The sequence below is a fragment of the Petromyzon marinus genome, chromosome 4, assembly GCF_048934315.1.
Source record: "Petromyzon marinus isolate PM22_M1 ecotype Great Lakes invasive population chromosome 4, UKy_Petmar_22M1.pri1.0, whole genome shotgun sequence".
NCBI classification, from domain to species: domain Eukaryota; kingdom Metazoa; phylum Chordata; class Hyperoartia; order Petromyzontiformes; family Petromyzontidae; genus Petromyzon; species Petromyzon marinus.
This window is the reverse complement of record NC_133670.1, coordinates 19,339,576-19,361,338: the sequence shown is the minus strand read 5'-3', so window position 1 is coordinate 19,361,338 and position 21,763 is coordinate 19,339,576. Positions and strand designations below refer to the sequence as shown.

Here is a 21,763-nt window from a genome sequence, read left to right as displayed (position 1 = left end):
GTCCAGTCAAACATATATTACTGGACAATTCAATTGCACAATCATTTTCCTCTATTTGGGAAAAACTAACAAAATATTACATGTGAAATGCATTCAATCACCTTCATCTTCAACACCAGTGAATGTAAACTTAGTGATTGCTGTCCCTTAAAGGATTTACAAATGTTCATGCTGAGAGGCAGGTAAACGAGCCGAGACAGCTTAAAAAAACTAAACATTGTCGGTATTTTCTCGTAAATATCTGGCTAAAAAAATGCTTTAACCATTCATTTTGATAGATATTTGGTAATCGTATAGCACATATGCTTAGTAATCACAGGAAACATATTTGGCAAACACACAATACAAAAAAAACTCGTGTAATCATTTTTTACTACGTGAGAAATACATTTTAACAGCGCAATAAGAAAACGAGGCTTAAACAATGTTTAGTAGCCAAGACTGGGTTCAGAGGTCAAACCACATATTGGGAGCCATCGTCCACCCAGGGCACATACTGCACCGACATGGGGACTCGCCATGCTGCGTCTTTGTGAAAGTCGTGGCCCGGAAGCTAATCAACCAGGGTGTGCCACTGCGGCTGATTGGAGTACACCAAAACACATTTCTAGTAACACAATAGGCAGCAGTGATTGAGCAGGTAAACATATGGAAAACACGTGGCCCAGCATGCTCTAACCCCTCATTTATGATTTTCTTCAACGTGTAACGTTTTATATATATAAAAAAAAGTTACGATTGTCAAATGTGATTTGTTTAACTGCATACTTTGGTAATAATGTCGTCGAGTCTTTCGTTAAATATGACAGCTATAAATTTAAAGGTAATGGAACTCGGCACATCTTTGAGGCAGCCCTCCACGAAGTGCGGGCACACAAGAGAAACACTCATCAACATGTTGCATACTTTCACAAAATTGTAAGTTGTTGGTAAACATGCGAGCAAAAGCATTTGATGTATATAAAATATCACGTTAATGAACATATCACAAATGCTTAAAATGTGTATAAAATATAGGAAATTACACCCTGATGAGTATACATACAAACATTTATAAGGTGGCAAAGCACCACAGTAAAGCTTTTTCTGTTTTGGTCAAATGCATGCAAACTTGATGCTCAAATTATAAGACATCATCTCCAATAGATTCATGGTCCGAGTGCTTATTCCACTCTCACGTTTATGTTACTGGCAGTGATCATCAAATTGCCCAGGCTAAAAGGTATGTTTTAGTCTAAAAAAGCCTTTTCTTTAATGCACATTTGTCATCACAGCACTGCCCACATTATATCCTGCCAACTTACAAATACCCACAGAATGCACTACAATCACAGAGCTACTCAGTAGTGGCACAATGATTTGTGTTCCTTGCAGCCAGAAATACTTTCCATTGCTTTAGGTGGCGATGAGGTTCACCCTGGAAGGCCATCATACATGGTAGGCATTTAATGCTCGTGCAGCAATGCTTTTCTCAAAAATGATCAAGTTGATGTAAAAAAATGGACTTGCATCGTTTCCATATCCTATATTATAATGGCACCGTTAGTTTCTAAAACATGTATCTATGGAATACCCTTGGAAGCGTAATAAAATAAAAGGAAGCCATTAATGTATTGTTTTTGTGTTATCTTAAATTATCACTTAATTTCACCGTGCAATACTCTCAAGGTGATATACAACCTTTTTCTAAAAACAATTACATGTATATTCATATTCAGTTATCCTTTATATCAGTAGATGTTACAGTTTGTGCAATATTTTATATTAATGGCATTGGTTTACATGCGACTAAAATTATTATTGAAGTGTAATACGTGGAAAGGTATAAAAATATATCCATTTGAAGGCTAAAATTTTAAGCAATAATTTTTTTATATACAGTGTGTTTATGATTGTCGAAATGTATGTTGTTAATGAAATAAAATACTTGCTGAAAATGGGAAAATCGTTATTATTTTGCCTGTATATTCTCCGTTACTTATAAGAAGCACGACTTTTACCCTTGTGCGACCGCGAGGCAATTTGGTAGCTGTCATAACGACGGTGTGTTCATTGGCGTGGCCAAACGTATAATACTTGTGTGCACATTGTTGTGTGGTGGTGGTGGTACCTATGCTACCAATAATATATCATTGCTGTCATGATGCTGCTACATGTTATGTCCAAGGTGGTTGACCGTGGATGCCAACAGGAATCTCCGTAGAAGAGGATGCGTTCAATATCCAGTGATGATGAAGCACAGGCACCAGTCCTATGGAAGGATCAAAATACAGCGATGTCCTCCATGGTCAAGGTCCTATGATTCTGGAGGCGCGCCTATGGGACAGGAAAAGACATAGTTCGCTTGTCAAAACAACCCAAGGCACGTATGTGTTAGCACACAGCTGCCATTAGATTATTTATTTACCAGGGAAAAAGTCCACTGAGGGGCAATAACTGTTTTTGTTGCAACAATAGCCTGTGTGTGTATTACAAATAAACAACCATGGAATTAACAAGAATGAGGAATGGATTAACAGATTTTTTTTTATCCACAAGGTTTTGGGGTTAAATCGCGTAAATATAAATGTGCCGTTAAATCTGCCACCACCCGACACAGGCAATTGGTAAGATTTGTCACGTAAACAAAACGTGCCAATTCGTTACTGGTTCAGCACACCGGTTTGTTAGAGAGTGAACCCAGAACATTTACAATTCGAGTACGACGTTTCGCCGGTAATTACAACCAGTCTCATCAGGCGGACAAGTCAGAATTGTCGAGAAATCCTCCTGTTTCGGTCTTATTTTTTAAATATATAAAGTTATAAATGAGATAGAATGCAAGGCACAATACTCTACGTCGAATAAAAGTAATACAAGGGGCGTGGGACAATATGCTGAACTTCACAATAAGGCTTGCTCGTCTCTGAACAGATTAAATGACTCCAATCAACTGCAGCACAATCAGGATTTCTATAGTGCTTTATAATAACAGTACAGCTCGTTATACCAATGCTGGATTAAGGCATCTCCACATTTTGTTGGTCACGGGTGCCGTTTGACTTATACTTTATGAAATTCGGCAGTGCAGGTTCAGTGAAGGATCCCAGACACAGTTAAGATGTCATTTTCCACTGGTGTTAGCCACGGTCAGAAATTCAACTCAGGTTACCGAGGTCACATCATCACAGCCCCACCGTTAATATTGTAAATATGAGCAGTTCTTAATGTGATTCGTCCAACTGAGCATCACACTCTCACAAGCGTATTGTACACACAAGCAGCAGGTGACTGAAAGATCATGCAACATTGCCTTCATGGCTAAGAGATCAAAGTTAAGACCGGATTAGTTCTGCTTTTGAACATCAAAGCCACATGTGTGAGGGTGAGGAGAAACATATGAGAATGCACAAAATGCAGGCACTCTATCGAGGACATCTTCCTTGAGTGAAGTCAAGTTAACCTCATTACATTACAACGTTGTCCACATTTCTACACAAAATTCCAATGCTTATTGTATTGAAAAACCACCCCATCCATTGAGGAAATACTTTAAAAGTACATTTACACAGAAATAATACAATTGTACAAATAAGTAATACAAGATGATGATAATAATAACGGGGATACATTTAAATTATAATGACAAGAGTGGCCTAGGGAATTACACAATTCATATATTGCTAACTTCGTTTTTGTTTATATATACAATTTTCAGATGTTGTTCGACTTTTTTTTACAACTCTCAACTAAGAACGAAAGGGGGGGGGGGACAGAATACACACAATGGCTTTATGGCAAAATGTAGGCTTCTTAAATACCTCTAAAAAAATCAATAAATCCCTGCAGGTACGGAAAAATAACTTCTTGGGAAGTCCACTGATAGAATGGCCTACACCTCCAAAAATACGGTCATATAGACATTAAATGATTAATCAACTATTCCCACTAATGTCTTTGTTTTCCCACCTATGACTTGATAAGGAGAGCTAATGCATCATCTATTAATTCCCACAGAGAGCAACGCATGGTTGCATTGAATAACACAATAGCAAAGCTCACATTCTTTAGCTTACAGCACATCAAAGCGACTAGAGCAGATATTAAATGTTAGGATTTATTGCGATATATGACATTGTTACTGCATTAAAATCCAACCTTCCACAAAATGTACAATTGGAAGTATACAGGGTGTTCGTATACATGCGGTTGGAAGGCAGGCCGAGCAAAAAAAAACTACACTCCTCAGCGTAAAACAATCGAGGCTTTGTTTTGAGCCAACTGCTTTGGAAAGGGAAAAATATCCCGAGCACCATCTGCAAGGTGGAATCGTTAAAAATGTTGACAGAGCACAGCACATACGTATTTCAAATTGGTGAGCAGCACTGTATGTCAATGAGGGCCAACGTTTCAACATGGATCGGACCCATCGTCCCTACCCGACTTTTGGTTCAACACATTCCATAATTAAGGCCACTGGAAGAAAAAAAATGGACGTGTTTAACTCGAGGTGCACGTAAAAAGTTCGGTGTCTGTGGAACATGCAGTTTAGCAGTGGGTGCGGTGGAACATAACTGTTCTCATAGATACAAATGCTAGAATGGAAATCATGAAAATGTATTCTGCACGACAGAGGCTGTCAAGTGGACTGTGGTGCATCATTATTCATGTCTGTTCGGAATGTGATATCATTGGTGTTTACTGTTCAGGTGCATTTAAGTTTCCATGCACTGTACATAGGTATTTGTGCACTTCTGCATAGGGGTGGGGTTCTGGTGAGAGACGACATGGGGGGTTGGGGGGGGGAGCACCCACGGGTCTGGAGAACAGTGCTTGATGTCTAGAGGACATCAAGCCAAGACAGCAAAACACCGTGCTCCATATGTTTGACATGAACCCTGCTTCAGAGTAGATAGCCAGAAGCCGCATTACTTTTTGACATTGCTTAAGTATATTTTATCAATACATTATTTTAAAAAAGGTGAAATATTTTATGTTCTGAAGAAACATTCTGTACAAACACATATATTCCTACAATTGTGCTAAATATTTTGAACCTTTTCAAAAATAATGTTTCATCCAAAAGTAGATGTTTTTTTTCTTTTCTTGACAATGTTAGTTTGTGCAAATTATTCCAAGTTTGACTGTCCATGTGACTATGCACAAGTATTGTTGTCGTTGCTATTCTCCAAATGCACGGGTTGTGCATGTTCGCGTTGTTGTCTGCAATGGTTTTTTTTAAACGCTCCATTTACCATCTCGGATTTGCTGGCGAAATAATCATCGTAGCAACCAATGGAAATGCACTCTGGGAAATGATGGAAAAACGTAATAAATAAGGCTTCAAAAGTGAGTCTCGAAGATAACACGTGAACAAGACAAAGTTCATGCACAACAAGTCCTTTGAACAAACGGAGACATTTCAGAAGAACGAAACTGGAATAGACATGAGAGTACTTACACCACGGGCAGTTAGTGAAGGCGTTTCGGGATCAAAATCATAAAATAGAGGCAGGCAAGACTAGGTATGAGTGTTTTTAGAAAAAACTTAATCATGAAAAGCAACATACTGATGTGCATAAACAAATAATGTTTGCAATCAGTGCATAATACCCGCTATGACACATGGATCGGAAACGTGGACATTGGCAATGAAAATGGAACAGGGGCTGACGAGTGGACAAAGAAGAACCGAGAGGTACATGCGAGGAATTGCACGAAGCGACAGGAAGAAGACAGATTAGAGAACATCCACAAGTTTGGGGAAATAATATTGGCTGTAAATAATGATGTGGGCATGGTAAAGGACACGTCATTGGAAGGGATGATAGCTGGTGGTTGAGACTAACGATGGGAGAGGCAGCCATAGGAGGGAGCATGCCGAAGAGGACACACCGCAGAGCGGAGGGATGAAATCAGCTCATGAAAAGATGCTCAATGGATTTTCGCATCGCGAGCCCATGGGAGATGGCAACAGCTTGGGGAGTTGTTCATGGTTGATGATAATGCATTTCTTCATGCAATGTCAGTGAAGCTCTTCCATCCTCAAGATCAGTTCTGACAATTTTTTTATTAAGGCCTTGGTTTTGTAAGAGCTTGGATGACTGCATCAGTTTCTACTGAATGCCATGCTTTTTTAAGCATGATGGTACTTGATATTAATCTTTATTTAATATATGTGGTCATTAGTTGATTGGCCTCTAAAATGCCCATTATTAAGTTGCATATGATCTTTATGAACAGTTTATATACGTGTAATTCCAGACCCATTGCAATAAAATGCAAATACATGCATTTCCTAATAAAATGCCCCAATGGATGTCATTGCATTCATAACCTAAGAATAAAACGTCATTTTATTTGATGGCAATGCAATTCTTACCTGGAAAATCTGCCAGGCTGGCACTTGCAATGGGTGGCCCAGCTCCTCGGTTAGTAATGGGGTCAAAAGGTTCTGCTCCAAATATGTCCTTAGCTGCATTCCAAAATAATACACAATTACTTTCAGGTCAAAGGGTTAACTTGTAGTAGAGGAAAATAATACTAATAATAATAAATCCTTACTCACCCATGAAATGATCAATTTAAAAAATAATGAAGGAAAATTAATCAATTAAGTAAATCACATACAAGAAAAAGCACTCAGGCTTGTTCCTCTTCTTTTATATACAAACTACCATCACCAATGTCGTGATTTTGATATATTATTGGCACAAAGAACATGCTCAACCTTAGATTCATCCGACATTAAAACTCGTTTCCTTTTCTCTCCACCCCCAGAATATTTTAAAGAAATCCCAGTGGAGGACCACACACAGAGACACACAGAAACACACACACATAAGAGGTTCCAGTTGAGGAGTACATCCACAGAAACACATACACATAAGAGGTTCCAGTTGAGGAGTACATCCACAGAAACACATACACATAAGAGGATCCAGTTGAGGAGTACATCCACAGAAACACATACACATAAGAGGTTCCAGTTGAGGAGTACATCCACAGAAACACACACACATAAGAGGTTCCAGTTGAGGAGTATATCCACAGAAACACATACACAAGGTACACACAGACACAGACAAACATGCAGACACACACACACACATGGGTTCTAGTGAAAGACAAAAGACAAAGTTCCCCCGTATAGCCTTAACAGACTGTAGGGGCAAGTGCTGTTAGCGAGCACCTATGAAGGCCGGAACGGTACACGAGGGGATGGGTGGCCAGCACCACGCCCGACCGCCTTTGTCTCCCCAGTGGCGATGTTTACACATCGCACCAGGTACTCATTTGAGGCTGAGTCGACCTAGGGGAGGCCCGGGACCAGTTCAGATAATCGTCACTGGTGTTGGCCGTGAGCGGGAATCGAACCTGGGTCGCCGGGTTCATAGCGCAGTGCGCTAACCGCTGCACTACCGCTCCACAAACACAGATATATAGGGGGCCAAGTAAACAAATACACAAAGACAAATATCCCCCATAGAGACTTTAGCAGAGTGTTTGGGCAAGTGCTGTGAGCGAGAAGTTAGGCAGGCTGGCATGGGACATGAGGGTGTGGTATTGCTAGCACTATGCCTGGTCGTTTTTGTTTTCCCAGTGCACAGCGCACTAGGTACTCATTTAAGGCCGAGTCCAGCCATGGGAAGGCCCAGGATAAATGCTGATATAACTCGCCACTGATGTTAGCCATGGCTCGGAATCCAACGTAGGTTTTACAGGGTTCATAGTGCAGTGCGCAAACCACTGTGTCCACTGGTCCCCACACACTGTGTCTTTAACACAAAGACACACACACGCATCTCCAATTAGCATGGTTGGCTATATACGGTGCAAAATAAATTAAACATACATACATGAAGATCCCCTATGTAGCCTGTAACAGACTGTTGGGGCAAATGCTGTTAGCGAGTACCTATGAAGGCCGGCACGGCATACGAGGGGGTAGGTGACCAGCACCACGGGCGACTGCCTTTGTCTCCCTAGTGGCGATGTTTACACATCGCACCAGGTACTCATTTGAGGCCGAGTCGGCCTAGGGGGAGGCCCAGGACCAGTTTAGATAATTTTCACTGGTGTTTGGCCGTGAGCGGTGAATCGAACTCGGGTCGCCGGGTTCGTAGCGCAACGTGCAAACCGCTACACAACCGCATCTGTGTACATACATACGCAGATGCGCGCACACACACACACAAGGGTTTCGGTTGAAGCGCGCGCACACACAAGGCTTTTCCCAACATGCTGGTGGCACCTCTCTCGGCAGCTCGACTAGGAATTGGTGGCGGAACAGCCGGGGAGGTGGCGGCAGGGGATGCTGGCGAAAAGGGCACCATGTCGAAGAGGTCAGCCGATGCCACTCCGTCGAACACCCCATTGAGTGCCTGCGTGAATAAGCAGCCACAAAGACGACCTCGACATTCAGCTCGTGAACAAAGTGCCCAACCCCAAGTGGTTTGATCGAACGCACGCGACTGAGCTTAACAAAATAATACCTCAAAAAAGGGGACTAAATGATCATGTACCACTGTGTACCGCGCTGTACGTGAAAATAACGGAGTTCTCATCTGAATCATCAAATGCCTTCTGGAAAATGTAGAAAATGTACTTGCTTTATACTGCCATTAAAAACACTTTGCAATTGACCACATTAATCTATTGGATATGACACCTGATTGCAAACTTACCAAGTTATGGAAAAAAAATGCACAGAGAGAAAAAAAGAAACCTCTCAGTAATTTTGCAAGTTTGTCACACAATAGATAGTACTCATCAAATGGATCCAGAACATTCATAGGAGAAAGTAAAGGCAAAAGCTTTGAATATGGGAGTGCAGAGATATAATTACATCCCTGACATTCTACGCTGTCTTGGAAGTGCAAGCTTTTTAACGATTAAATTCTTGATCTTAGGAGAGGAAAGCTTTCCATGAATATCTACATTACACTTTACATTGTCCAAATGCTTCTGTTTTCCTCATTGTAAATGTTATTTGTATACATGTGCATTGTACGCTGTCGTCGCAATATGTTATATGAACATGGATCCTTGCCTCAAAACAGAGGCCTTACAGGGTTGAGGGTTGCAGTGAATTTAGAACAGCATTCATAGTGAGGGCTGTTGTGTGGTGTGGTGTAGAGTAGATCATAGATTTCCAGGCAGCAGGCAGTAGCAGCAGGAGCTCACAGGCAGGAGGGCCAAAGAGTAGTTGGGCAAGGATCTCACATCTGGCAAGGCTGACTGATCCAGGCAACCACACAGAGCACAGGGCCCTGTGAGTGCTGCAGCAAGATTAGAAGCAACAACAACAAAAAAAGACGAGACATCCTGAAGAGGGAAAATCATGCTGGTGCAACAAGAACAGGCCCATACGCTGAAGACTGCACACCTGGTATCTCTAGAACTTTCAATTTTAAATTCCCTGCTTCAGTGAACACGCTACAAAAATGGAAATATATTCACGGACTGTAAATAACAATGGTATTCGAGCCAAGAAGACTTAATTGTCAGTATTTTCCACTGGCCACAGTGGAAAATACTGAAATTGGTCATATCTGTTCAACACAACAGATATGACCAATTTCATGCTGTTAGCACTCATAAGCAAGCAACTATGTGGTTTTAAGATTTGCAAAAAAGGCATGCCTATTTGTTATATGAAGGCCACCTTAAAAACCCTGGATCCCACTTTAAAGAAAACAAAAGCTCAAATTACGGATATAAAGCTATTTAACATACATTGTTGTTCCAGATAAATAAATCTAGTAAAATAATTTCTGAAACAAGATCATGTTTTACTGATAGGATATATTCTCCACGTTATTATTTTATAGTCTTTCATTAAAAGTTAAATATATGGTCTCAACATAATTACTGTAATTTATATAAACCATTGTAGCATTGCATCTTGTACATGCGGTAGGTACATCCTCAACTTAAGCTGCTCACAATGCACTACACTAGCATTTAACATAAACAGGGTTTTGCTGCCCTCCTGTGTTAGAAAATAGTTGGACACATTGAAAATATGGAACAAAGCCAATTTGCGTTTGACGTTGTTACGATTAAAATATTGTATTTAAAATCCAAATCAAAATGTCATATTGATTTTTTTACATAAAGAGTTTGTATCACAATCGAGACGTGATTGGGTATAATACTAACACATTTAATTTAGCTGCGTTACAATGTTACAGCACAATGTAGTTTATATGGCAATAAAAATACTTGTGACATTAAGCAAAATTCTCTTTCATATGCATCTTAAGATTAGACGGGTGACACGGTTGCTTTTTACATGCAGAGAACTGGTGCCATTCAGTTTATGCACAAACACGGATTGGCATTGGGTAGCGATGAGATTCCACACAACTGCAACATTTATTTGACTCATGCCATTTCTGTTGCGCTTGAACCTCTTGCAGTGTTTACCCGTGTACGTGTATCCGACACACACTTGCAATGGAAACATCTATTGAGGAAGAGGGGCAGGAAAGCAAACACTGTGCAATAAACACTAATTGAGAGAAAATTAAATGTGTTATTATTACGCTTGTTTACCCAGGAAAGCCTATTTTTCAGGAGGGTCCTTGCAAGTTTTTGCTGTAGGGGGCGATGCTGCTACGTGCAATTGCAATTGCATAATTTGAAATTAATGTTGTTGCATTGTAATGTTTGGCCAATACCAGTTACATTCTACACATATTAATTTTACCCATGGAAGGAAACTGGAGAACTTGGGAGAAAGCCAGTCGGAATAAGGCGAGAACTTACAAAGTCACCTGAATTTGAAATCGAACCCAAGGCCTTTTTGCTGTGAGGCGAAAAGGGCTACCACTGTGCCATTCTCCTGTTCAATGTACCACCACCACCACCCAATGTAAATACAGGTACGTTATTTCTCTCTCAAACTTAAACATCGTGCAGATATTCAGAGGGATGGAACTTAAAGGTAGATGTAAACGTAAATTGGAATTAGTTTTCTCAGAGGCAGTGCAAGAGATAGGCTTTTTTATATTTGTAATCTGGCCGAAAGAGTGAGGAAAAGTAAAAATAAGTGTTCATTTGTCACGTTACGCTGTAAAAAAAAAGACGAGTTCTGTTTACGTTATAAAGCCTTACTGAATTTGGCTGTGGCGGGTTTGAGGGCACATTTCTATATTTACGTGATATTGGTCGCGAAAGCGTGTTAAACTAAATTAAAACTAATAAACTGCTTAAAAAAGTTTTTTTTAAACAACGGTTTCATCAACAACTTGGTTTAACTCGCGGTCGAGAAGTACATCAATGATGCACCTGCGCCTGCTCCCACATCAACGCTTACTTGAATTAATCACTATCTGTTACTCGTTCACACGGAGCAGGCGATTCGAGAGTTTTAATGCCGCGGCGTTTTTTACCTACACAAATATATATAAATAACAAGGCGTCCATACAAAATGTAAATTGCTTTAAAGTAGATTAATTGATGCCGATTTTGATATAGATATGCATTGTCACCGGATCTGAGTATGTGTGCAAAATTTGGAATTGATTGGACAACAGGAAGTAGACTACATTTTTATTAACACGTAGGCTTTCGTGACCAATATTATTCATTATAAATGTTTTTGGGTTAGATCGCATTATTTATGTGTCGTAACCCTCCACCACCCGACATGGCCAAACAGTAATTTTTTTGTAAATGTTGTGGATTCACTCTTCGACACACCGGTGGGCTAAAGTAGTGAACTATTTGTCTTTTGTAAACGTGACACATTTTTTACTGTTTGGCCGTGTCGGGTGGTGGAGGGTTACGACACATTTATAAATAACGCGATCTCTAACCCAAAAACCTTTATTATGAATAAATTTTGATGACAAGATTTGACCACGACAAACATAGGAGTGAAGTTCAGTAAAACCATTGAAAAAGAAGACAGGTGTTTGTCAGTCTATTTAAGTGATCGCTTCAGTGATGTCACTGGTAGCGTCATTTCATGATTTAACATGTAATTAATGGAATGTTTCAATGATCATATTTGTTTTTTTATTCCTAATAAATCTGATCATTTAGGAAACTGAGTATGACTGCTACATGCATTGATCAAATACAGTGGAATCCCAACAGTGTGCACCTCTCACCTCCTCTGTGTGCACAATCACTTGTGTGCTTTTGAGCCTTTCCTCTAGTTTTTCAATTTTCTTCTGGAGTTCACCATTCTCTGTTTGAAGTTCAGTAACCTAGAATGCGTAAAGGTGCATGTAATGACATTAACATCCGAGTAGCATTTTAGAATTCCGATAACCTTGTCAAACAATGCATTCTGTATTCATGTGCAAGTTAAATAACGTGGCTTTAATGTGCATCTCCTGGCATGTCGTTCTTGACTATGCTATGCGTCTTAACAGATGTCGTAAAATGATGATATATACACACATTTTTTAAACATGCATATAAATAATAGAATACTGTGCTTTAAAATAACTCCATCTTACCCTTTTTTGCAAAGCAATCACTTGTTTCTTTGACTCCACGTCTTTGCCACCAGATTCAAGAAACTTTCTGTAGGCCAAATCAAAAGCCTGTCCAATGCTCAATGTAATTTCTTCAGCCTAAAATTATAAAAAAAAACAGATACTGTAATTGCAACATTTTATAAAGTGTATTATTATGACGTGTATCTTGTATGCCACATAACCAATAGTTCGTTTAAAGTGTGTTCTTCACAATGAGGGCATTCACATTCCATGGCAGACAAGCTTGAGCTCTACGCATAATGCAGCCGAGGCTTTTATGTCATTAAATAAGTAAATAATAAACCCACCGATTTCTCGCTGTCAAATGCAAAGCAAAAATGCTGGTCAGTTTCAGCATCTTTGCAAATGAAAGCAAGGATGCGCTTGTCCGTCTTGTCATCAGCACAGAAAGATATTCGGTGGAGTGGACAGTTATGTTGACTTTCCTGTGAAAATAGGAGACGCAAAACAACGGCTGAAATAAAAAAACAACAACAGGGTTTTGTAGTCACTGAAAGGAGAGGAAGATCCCAGCCACACAGCTGATTGGCCTTCTTCAGGAAAGTTGCATAGCACCAGCTTCAAGGAGGGTCAAAACACAGGTTACATGCACTCTATGGGGGTCCCCCTTTCACAAAGCATTTAATTGCACCGTCACATTCACCCACTGCAGGAGCAAAACTGCATCATTTTTAGCCGGAGCATTCTGGCTGGGCAAAGTGGCACAGGTGTTAAAAGCTGTAAGCTCTAAGGTTTAAAGGCTCTAACCTATTCCTGATTTCACAATGCACCACTGTATCATTAGGCTGTGGATAACATGGGTGTTATAAAGGGGCCTGCAATCAATTTCAGCCTACTCTGCAGGTTGGCAGGAAGTATCCTGACAATATGCTCAAGGCATTGTTAAGGATGGAGCAGTAGCGCCACCTGCAGCTCCAATATGGAACTGTAAAGGGTAAACTATGAGTCCTACATGAAACCTGCTTGTTGGACCACATGCGCCACAAGGGGCACGGTTTGACACGCACGGTGCATGTGTTTGCTCATGGGATTCCTTTTCGTTGTCATTGTTCCTCTGAAAAAATTCTGCATTTTGTAGTTATGAAGTGGAGTGTGGGGTATTGACATCCCGTGTTTTGCCTTCTGTGCACATTATCCACGATAACCGTTTGTGATGCAAATCAAAAATATTTTAAGGGGACCTTTCTTAAAATATACAGAAGACTTTTTGGATTTTGCCAGTTTGCTCTACATACTCGCATTTGGTGTTTTATTAATAGTTTTTAGGCATAATTTTTTTTGTGTCTTAACTTGCATCTTTTCTGCCCATGTCATGCTCTGGAAAAGTGATCAATTTACAAACAAAAGGTCAGGTGTCAGGAGACCATTGAGCCCACATTCCCCTTCTGCAGTCAATCAAATGGGTGCCATGATGTCAAAGGTGACGTCACGGAGGTCATCCAGCATACTGGTCCCCACCATAGTTGTGTGGAATTTACACCAATGACTCAGTACTACGAATGGACGTAATCTAATGCGACATTTCGGCACGGAGATATTTTACTTTCCAGGTTTCCCGATCTTTTCTTTGGGTTCGGTTTGTGCGATTTTGCATATACACGGGTAACCTATTTATACCCAAAATGCATTATATGCAGTTTGAACTCACTCATATGCAGCTATACGGTCAGATGTGGGACAGCACTGTGTGTACTGAGGCGATACTGTGTATACTGTAGAATAAACAGGCCTCGTAAAATAGTTGTGATGTCATCTTCAATGACCATGCTGTAACAGTGGATGCATTGCTCACTGCAGAGTGCCCCAAGTGAAATGTGTCTCGTGAGATGATAATAGCGCAATTAAAATATAATGTCAAAATTTAATTTTAAAAATCCCCCCGTAATTTCTTTATCATTGGAAACTTCACAGTTGCATTGTATCAATGTTTTTTCTGCGATAATTATCATGTTTGTGTTCCACCTTTTTTCAGTTGTAAAAAGATAACAGCTTGCATTAAAGTTATATAGTAGTAATGTAATATTGAAATTGATAACCATTAAAGCGAGATGCCATGTACGGTATAATACACAAGTTACTTTTACTCAAAATGTTGCCAATGTGTTTCTTTGTTTGTCATCATCATTGTAACCGTTACCTTTGATTTGGGATCCAAGATTTCCACACCTCGTATAGAAACCTGAAGTTCCACTTTTGGAAGTTTTTGACCTTCGGATTTTTTCAGGTGGCACGCAAACTGTGATAAAAGAGTTGCGAAAACAAGTTTTCGTACATGCCCATACACTCTTATAGATTCAATTATTATACAGCATGTACAGTGAGGGAAAAAAGTATTTGATCCCCTGCTGATTTTGTAAGTTTGCCCACTGACAAAAAAATGATCAGTCTATAATTTTAATGGTAGGTTTATTTGAACAGTGAGAGACAGGATAACAACAAAAATCCAGAAAAACGCATGTCAAAAATGTTATAAATTGATTTGCATTTTAATGAGGGAATAAGTATTTGACCCCTCTGCAAAACATGACTTAGTACTTGGTGGCAAAACCCTTGTTGGCAATCACAGAGGTCAGACGTTTCTTGTAGTTGGCTACCAGCTTTGCACACATTTCAGGAGGGATTTTGTCCCACTCCTCTTTGCAGATCTTCTTCAAGTAATTGAGGTTTCGAGGCTGACGTTTGGCAACTCAAACCTTTAGCTCCCTCCACAGATTTTCTATGGGATTAAGGTCTGGAGACTGACTAGGCCACTCCAGGACCTTAATGTGCTTCTTCTTGAGCCACTCCTTTGTTGCCTTGGCCGTGTGTTTTGGGTCATTGTCATGCTGGAATACCCAACCACGACCCATTTTCAATGCCCTGGCTGAGAGAAGGAAGTTCTCACCCAAGATTTGACGGTACATGGCCCTGTCCATCGTCCCTTTGATGTGGTGAAGTTGTCCTGTCCGCTTAGCAGAAAAACACCCCAAAGCATAATGTTTCCACCTGCATGTTTGACGGTAGGGATGGTGTTCTTGGGGTCATAGGCAGCATTCCTCCTCCTCCAAACACGGCGAGTTGAGTTGATGCCAAAGAGCTCCATTCTGGTCTCATCTGACCACAACACTTTCACCCAGTTGTCCTCTGAATCATTCAGATGTTCATTGGCAAACTTCAGACGGGCATGTATATTTGCTTTCTTGAGCAGGGGGACCTTGCGGGCGCTGCAGGATTTCAGTCTTTCACGGCGTAGTGTGTTACCAATTGTTTTATTGGTGACTATGGTCCCAGCTGCCTTGAGATCATGGACAAGATCCTTCCGTGTAGTTCTGGGCTGATTCCTCACTGTTCTCATGATCATTGCAACTCCACGAGGTAAGATCTTGCATGGAGCCCCAGGCCGAGGGAGATTGACAGTTCTTTTGTGTTTCTTCCATTTGCGAATAATCGCACCAACTGTTGTCACCTTCTCACCAAGCTGCTTGTTAATGGTCTTGTAGCCCATTCCAGCCTTGTGTAGGTCTACAATCTTGTCCCTGACAACCTTGGAGAGCTCTTTGGTCTTGGCCATGGTGGAGAGTTTGGAATCTGATTGATTGATTGCTTCTGTGGACAGGTGTCTTGTATACAGGTAACAAGCTGAGATTAGGAGCACTCCCTTTAAGAGTGCGCTCCTAATCTCAGCTCGTTACCTGTATAAAAGACACCTGGGAGCCAGAAATCCTTGTGATTGAGAGGGGGTCAAATACTTATTTCCCTCATTAAAATTAAAATCAATTTATAACATTTTTGACATGCGTTTTTCCGGAATTTTTGGTGTCATTCTGTCTCTCACTGTTCAATAAACCTACCATTAAAATTATAGACTGATCATTTCTTTGTCAGTGGGCAAACGTACAAAATCAGCAAGGGATTAAATACTTTTTTCCCTCACTGTGCCTAAACACATTCCTGCGGAGGGAGCTGGTAGGAACGTTGGGTTGCTCGGTCAATGGCCAGAGTCAACGGAAGTGTGGTGCATTCCGCAAATATGCCCGACTGTGAGGGCGGGCACAAGCCGGCGTGAGTAGGTTAAACGTTGAGTTTTATAAGGGCACCACGGGGTGACCAGCCCCTCCCCACCCTCCTCTCTCCACCCAGCACCTCCCCACCCAGCCCCACCCTCCCATTTTTGGATGCATGACGGACGGACGGACACAATAATCCCCTGTGGGCTGGTGTAACCAGGAGGATCCTACCAGTATAAATACATACATGTTAACATAACCACTGTAAATGCAATTTTGTTTGATATAGTGTCAACGTAAACCATGACCACGTCACCCGGAAAGATGCCAATTTTGACAAATCTCAGAAAGCTAAGCAGTGGTTGAGGCCTGGATAACGCTCGGATGGGTGACCAGTGTGCACACGCAAGTTAAAACAGGGCTTGACAGGCTAATGTCGTGGGCAGTGGACATTTTTTGTTGTTGTACTGCACTTATATTATCTCATATCTATGCTTCCCTCTTTCACCAACCCACAATGACCGGCTTGTTGAAAGTATGGTCAAGAAACCTCGATGACCTGCACAGCATGGGGAGGCTCACATCCAGCAGTGGATTGGCAATAGGGCTGTACATAATAAATGCACGTGGGAGTATATAATTCATGGAATGCATTGAATTTGCTTGTTTCATAAAGACTGCACTGGGCTGTGAGGCTGCATCGAGTCCAGGCTGTTGGGCTTGTGAGGATTCTGATCAAAGCTACAGCTCCCCTGGGTAAACTTCCCGTTAGTGATCTACCTGTGATCTAGTAGGCTTCGAGAGCAATCTGTCTCAATGAAATCTAAAGTTAGAAAATATGCATGTATAATCAAACTACACATGTAGTTGTGTTGTCAACCACCAGAGAAAATAATACTGCTCCCTCTGTCCCCGACCTTCTGCAACAAGGTGATTGCGATGAAATGCACCAATAACATACAACATAACACCACACTTCACAATTCCGTATCAAAGCATGTCTGAAAATGCTGTTCTGTCCCTTATGCCTAATACGGCATGACTTAATGAACAAAATCTATTTGGGTGGCAGGGTGGCGCAGTGGTAACAGTTAAAGCCTGAGAGCAAAAAGGGCCTGGGATTGATTCACGAATTGGATGTCTTTCTGTGTGGCGTTTGTAAGTTCTCCACATTTTCCCCATGGCTTTCCTCCAAGTTCCCCGGTTTCCTCACATAGACAGCTAAAACAAACGTGCAATTTAACTGATATTGGCCGAATATCATAATGTTGCAAAAGTATCTGTGAAAAATCATCAATTTTGGATTAAACATAAGAGCATCGTCCTCTACCGCAAAATAAAACTTTGCTGGACCCTCCTGAAAAGTAGAGACTCATGGTGAGGCTTTCTTGGGTAAGCAAGCGTAATTATCAATCTTGATTTGAAGCTTTCGTGGCTGCAGGAATCCACACTCTTTGGTTCTTTCGGTAAAGTCACGTAGGTAGAAAAATAAAAAATAAAATAATATCTTCTTGGTTCTTTCGGTAAAGTCACGTAGAATGGAAATAAAATAATAACATTTTTTATTATGTTTTATTTTTATTATTTTATTTCCATTCTACGTGACTTTACCGAAAGAACCAAGAAAATGAATCCCTGCAGTCACGAAAGCTTTAAATCGAAAAAATAATATATCACGACGTTTCGATCACAACACAAGCAGTCGTCCTCAGGTGAAAAAATAACCCAGCAGTGGAACTGCTGAACCAGCGAGAGAGCTGTTACAGCAAGAGGTTATTTATGTGGTGATAGGCAAGCAAGCGGGGTCTGAGCTGGAAAGGAATTCCATCCCCGGACACAAGCACGTCACTTGTGTTAATGGGGGAGATTAGGGAGAGAGAGATTAGGGAGCGAGATTAGCATGAAATGAGCTTCCGTCGCCCATAGGAGTATCGCCCCCGCATATGCGCACAACAGCAGTGTTAATGGGAGATTAGCACTATGTTGATGGGGGAGATTAGGGGGATTAGCAAGTTAACGTCATGTTTGTGTAACACAAGCTGCGGCGCTGCCAACTGCGCTGTGAGGCAAGTGCGTCCACGCAAGAGAACCACCGCAACGGTGGTCGCGCCAGTGAGACAGTGAGACACAAAGCCCATCACACAACCAGAACCATCGATACATCGAGGCTAAGGGAGCAGAGATGGCCATGTTAGTGAGACCCCAGCCCGTTAATGCAGAGGCACCTAACAGGGCAATGCAACTCAGAGAGTCGAAGATAACAGCCAAACGGCAGGGAAGAATGGAAGCACCACAGCAAGTTACGACTTTGCTTGGTTAATAACGTCCTTCCAATGATTGCTCAGCTTATGCCCATCTTCTCTGTTGACATATCTTTGATGGTAGCCCAAAGGTTTGCAGAGTGCCTTGGTCTCGGAAAAATACAACATCGTACGAGCCCACTCCGTTATAACAATGATCAGCCACTGCAGAGGTATTGGTTCTGCCGTGTTTCAAATCTGCCTTCTGTTCGCGAACACGGTCCAAGACATGCCGTTTCGTTTCCCCAATGTAACTACTGCCGCAGACACAATTTAGTTTGTAGACACCAGGGTATTGCATGTCAGGAATGACATCCTTCACAGATGGGATGAAATCACGGATTTTGTGTACTGTATTGAATCGGACCTCGATCTTGTGTTTGTTATAGTTTTGGTAACACCTGCTATGTATGGCAAGGTGATGGTTTTGATTGGGTCCTCAGATGGTTGTCTCCAAATGGTTGGGGATACAGCTTTGCGGATTGTGCGGTCCGAGTATCCATTCATCTTGAGGGCTTGGTGTACGTGCTCCAGTTCACTGGCTAAGTGGCGCTGGTCGGAAATGCAGCGGGCCCTATAGTGTAGTGTTATGATAAGGGAGTTCTTCTGGGCCGGATGGTGGTGGGAGTCAGGCTTTAGATAGGAATCTGTGTGGGTGGCTTTCCTGTAGACAGTGTCCCAATGAGCCATCAGGCCTCTTCTTGATCAAAACATCCAGGAATGGTAGCTTGCCACCATTTTCCACTTCCATGGTGAATTTTATGGATGGTTGTATGGAATTGATGTGGTTGAAAAACTGGTTCAGTGCTGGCTGGCCATGTGGCCAGATGATGAAAGTATCATCTACGTATCTCTTCCACAGGGAAGGACGTAGGGTGGATGTCAGGATGGCATCTGTTTCAAATTTCTCCATGAAAAAAATTAGCTACCACTGGTGATAAGGGAGAACCCATAGGGGTACCTTCATTTTGTTTGTAGAATGTACCATTCCAAATGAAGTAAGTGTTGGTAAGGCAGTGCCTCACTAAAGTTGGTACATCAAAATTCAGTCCCTGTTAGACCAAGTCTTCAATGATTGCTTTGGTGTTAGGTACAGGTACCTTGGTGAACAGAGAGACTACATCGAAGCTGACAAGCAAATAATCTGGAGACAGTGAAATGTCCCTGAGGACGCCCGCTTGTGTTGCGATCGAAACGTCGTGATATATTATTTTTTGTTTGATTTTATTTTATTATTTTCTACCTACGTGACTTTACCGAAAGAACCAAAGAGTAAGCGTAAATATAATAATTCATATTGATGCTTGCCAGGGTATTTTAAACACATTTGAAAATGTGTTTTATTAAATGTGCTTTTCAATACAGCTCTTGCAATCTCCTTATCTATATACACATCGTGGTGGGGACTTCACAGAGTGAAGGGGGGGGGGGCAATCCCCAGCGGCCACAAAATAGGTGTTTTATTGGACAGCATCTTCTATCCCATAGCTGAGGCAGAACCCAACACATGAGGCAAAGTGTGATACATGCGCTACCAAATGACTGCAGTAGCAAGCTCCAGAGTAAATCTTTCACCACTTCACCTCGTTTGTTAGGGCAGCGATTAAGTGAGTGAGTCGCCATGGTGACTCATGTAAAAGACGAAAAAGTCACCAGTTTTTTTTTGTTTTAACCCTTTCCCATTCAGAGATGTCTGCAAGTTGCAGGGTGAGGTCCTGTTCACCGCTGAATCTCAAAATGTGCAAGCAATTCGCGTAAATTGTATTTAGAGGCATAGTGCCATTGTTTTTAAAGACATTGTATTCACTGCAGAGAATTGTAGCGACACCACCGCACTCGATGGTAGCTGGCGCCAAACTGTGGCACATGCCTTCTAGCCTGGCCTTGTGGGAGCCTCGGTACTGATGAAGTAATTTTATTTCGTTTTTTCCTCATCGGAATAGTATCGGATGTACAAATACGTCAACAGAATGGGAAAGGGTTAATATGCCAATCAATTATTTCATATGGCCAATGAAAAGCAACTGTTAAAAACTTAGTTTTAAGTGAATTAGCCATGGATACACACTGCCTTAACATTTATATTTGGAGCCGTGTGAAGGTCTATTGGTCCAAGGTTTGGTGTTCGTAGCCACCATACCTCGCCTCACTACTCTCGCCTTGCACTGAAGCTCATGGTAGAACCCTACGCAGCGTTACTCAAAATCTCTCTCAGACACCAAGGTCTCGAACTGTAACAGCCTCACGTCGATTCTCTGCCATCGCCCCCTCGGTGTGGAACTCTATCCCTTTGCACATCCGCAACATCAAATGCACTCTGACTTTTAAGAAACATCTAAAGGCCTCTATCTGTTTGGTCAGGGCTTTCGAGCAGCCTTGAGCTTGGCTCCACGCCTCCGAGTTGTTGACTTGTCTGCGAAATCTGGCACGTTAAAAAAGCCATTATTATTATGCAATATGGCGATTTCAACATGCAAACGGTCAATAGCAGTATACTTCAATATCTATTTCGATTATAGACGAAAACTTACCTTGAGTTTTCTCACGGCATCTTTTACAACTTCAGAACCTTTGGGCTGGGACACCTCGCAACTACCTAGGTACTGAAATGCACCCACATAATCACATTGTCACATCAAATATAGATGTTTAAAAAAAATCATTGTGTTTGCAGATATGGGTGTTAAAGCACCAGAAGAAATTAACCAATTACAAGTTGAAGATAAAGTACATCGTTAAACAAATGTGTGATTGTGCATGCACATTACCACTAGGGAGCACTTCGCACAAAATGTTCATATTTAACTTAATAGCATTGTGTTTACAGTACACATGATATTTACAAAGTATAGCACAAGAGTGAATTATTTTCACGTTTTCTGTACTTAACAGCACATGTTGCAGAGAGTTTCAGATGGAGAGTATGAATGAAGAGGCCTGTACAGATATATTTTTCCATTTGGACCATTTTTATATTCT

The 21,763-nt window shown here is 41.3% G+C and overlaps 1 protein-coding gene across 6 annotated transcripts in view; it reads right to left on the bottom strand.

Annotated features, from left to right (window-relative positions):
• Window positions 1-355: 355 nt before the first annotated feature.
• LOC116938528 (PTB domain-containing engulfment adapter protein 1) overlaps window positions 356-21,763 on the bottom strand; it is a 33,432-nt gene continuing 12,024 nt past the window's right edge. For all 6 annotated transcript variants that reach the window (XM_032945702.2, XM_032945701.2, XM_032945704.2 and 3 more), the window contains 8 exons: window positions 21,316-21,387; window positions 14,636-14,734; window positions 12,786-12,923; window positions 12,457-12,573; window positions 12,103-12,201; window positions 8,234-8,363; window positions 6,362-6,454; window positions 356-2,316 (listed from right to left, as the gene is read on the bottom strand). In XM_032945702.2, coding sequence (XP_032801593.1) covers window positions 2,297-2,316; window positions 6,362-6,454; window positions 8,234-8,363; window positions 12,103-12,201; window positions 12,457-12,573; window positions 12,786-12,923; window positions 14,636-14,734; window positions 21,316-21,387 — 768 coding nt within the window. In that variant the 3' untranslated portion in view covers window positions 356-2,296. The remainder of the gene's footprint in view (window positions 2,317-6,361; window positions 6,455-8,233; window positions 8,364-12,102; window positions 12,202-12,456; window positions 12,574-12,785; window positions 12,924-14,635; window positions 14,735-21,315; window positions 21,388-21,763) is intronic.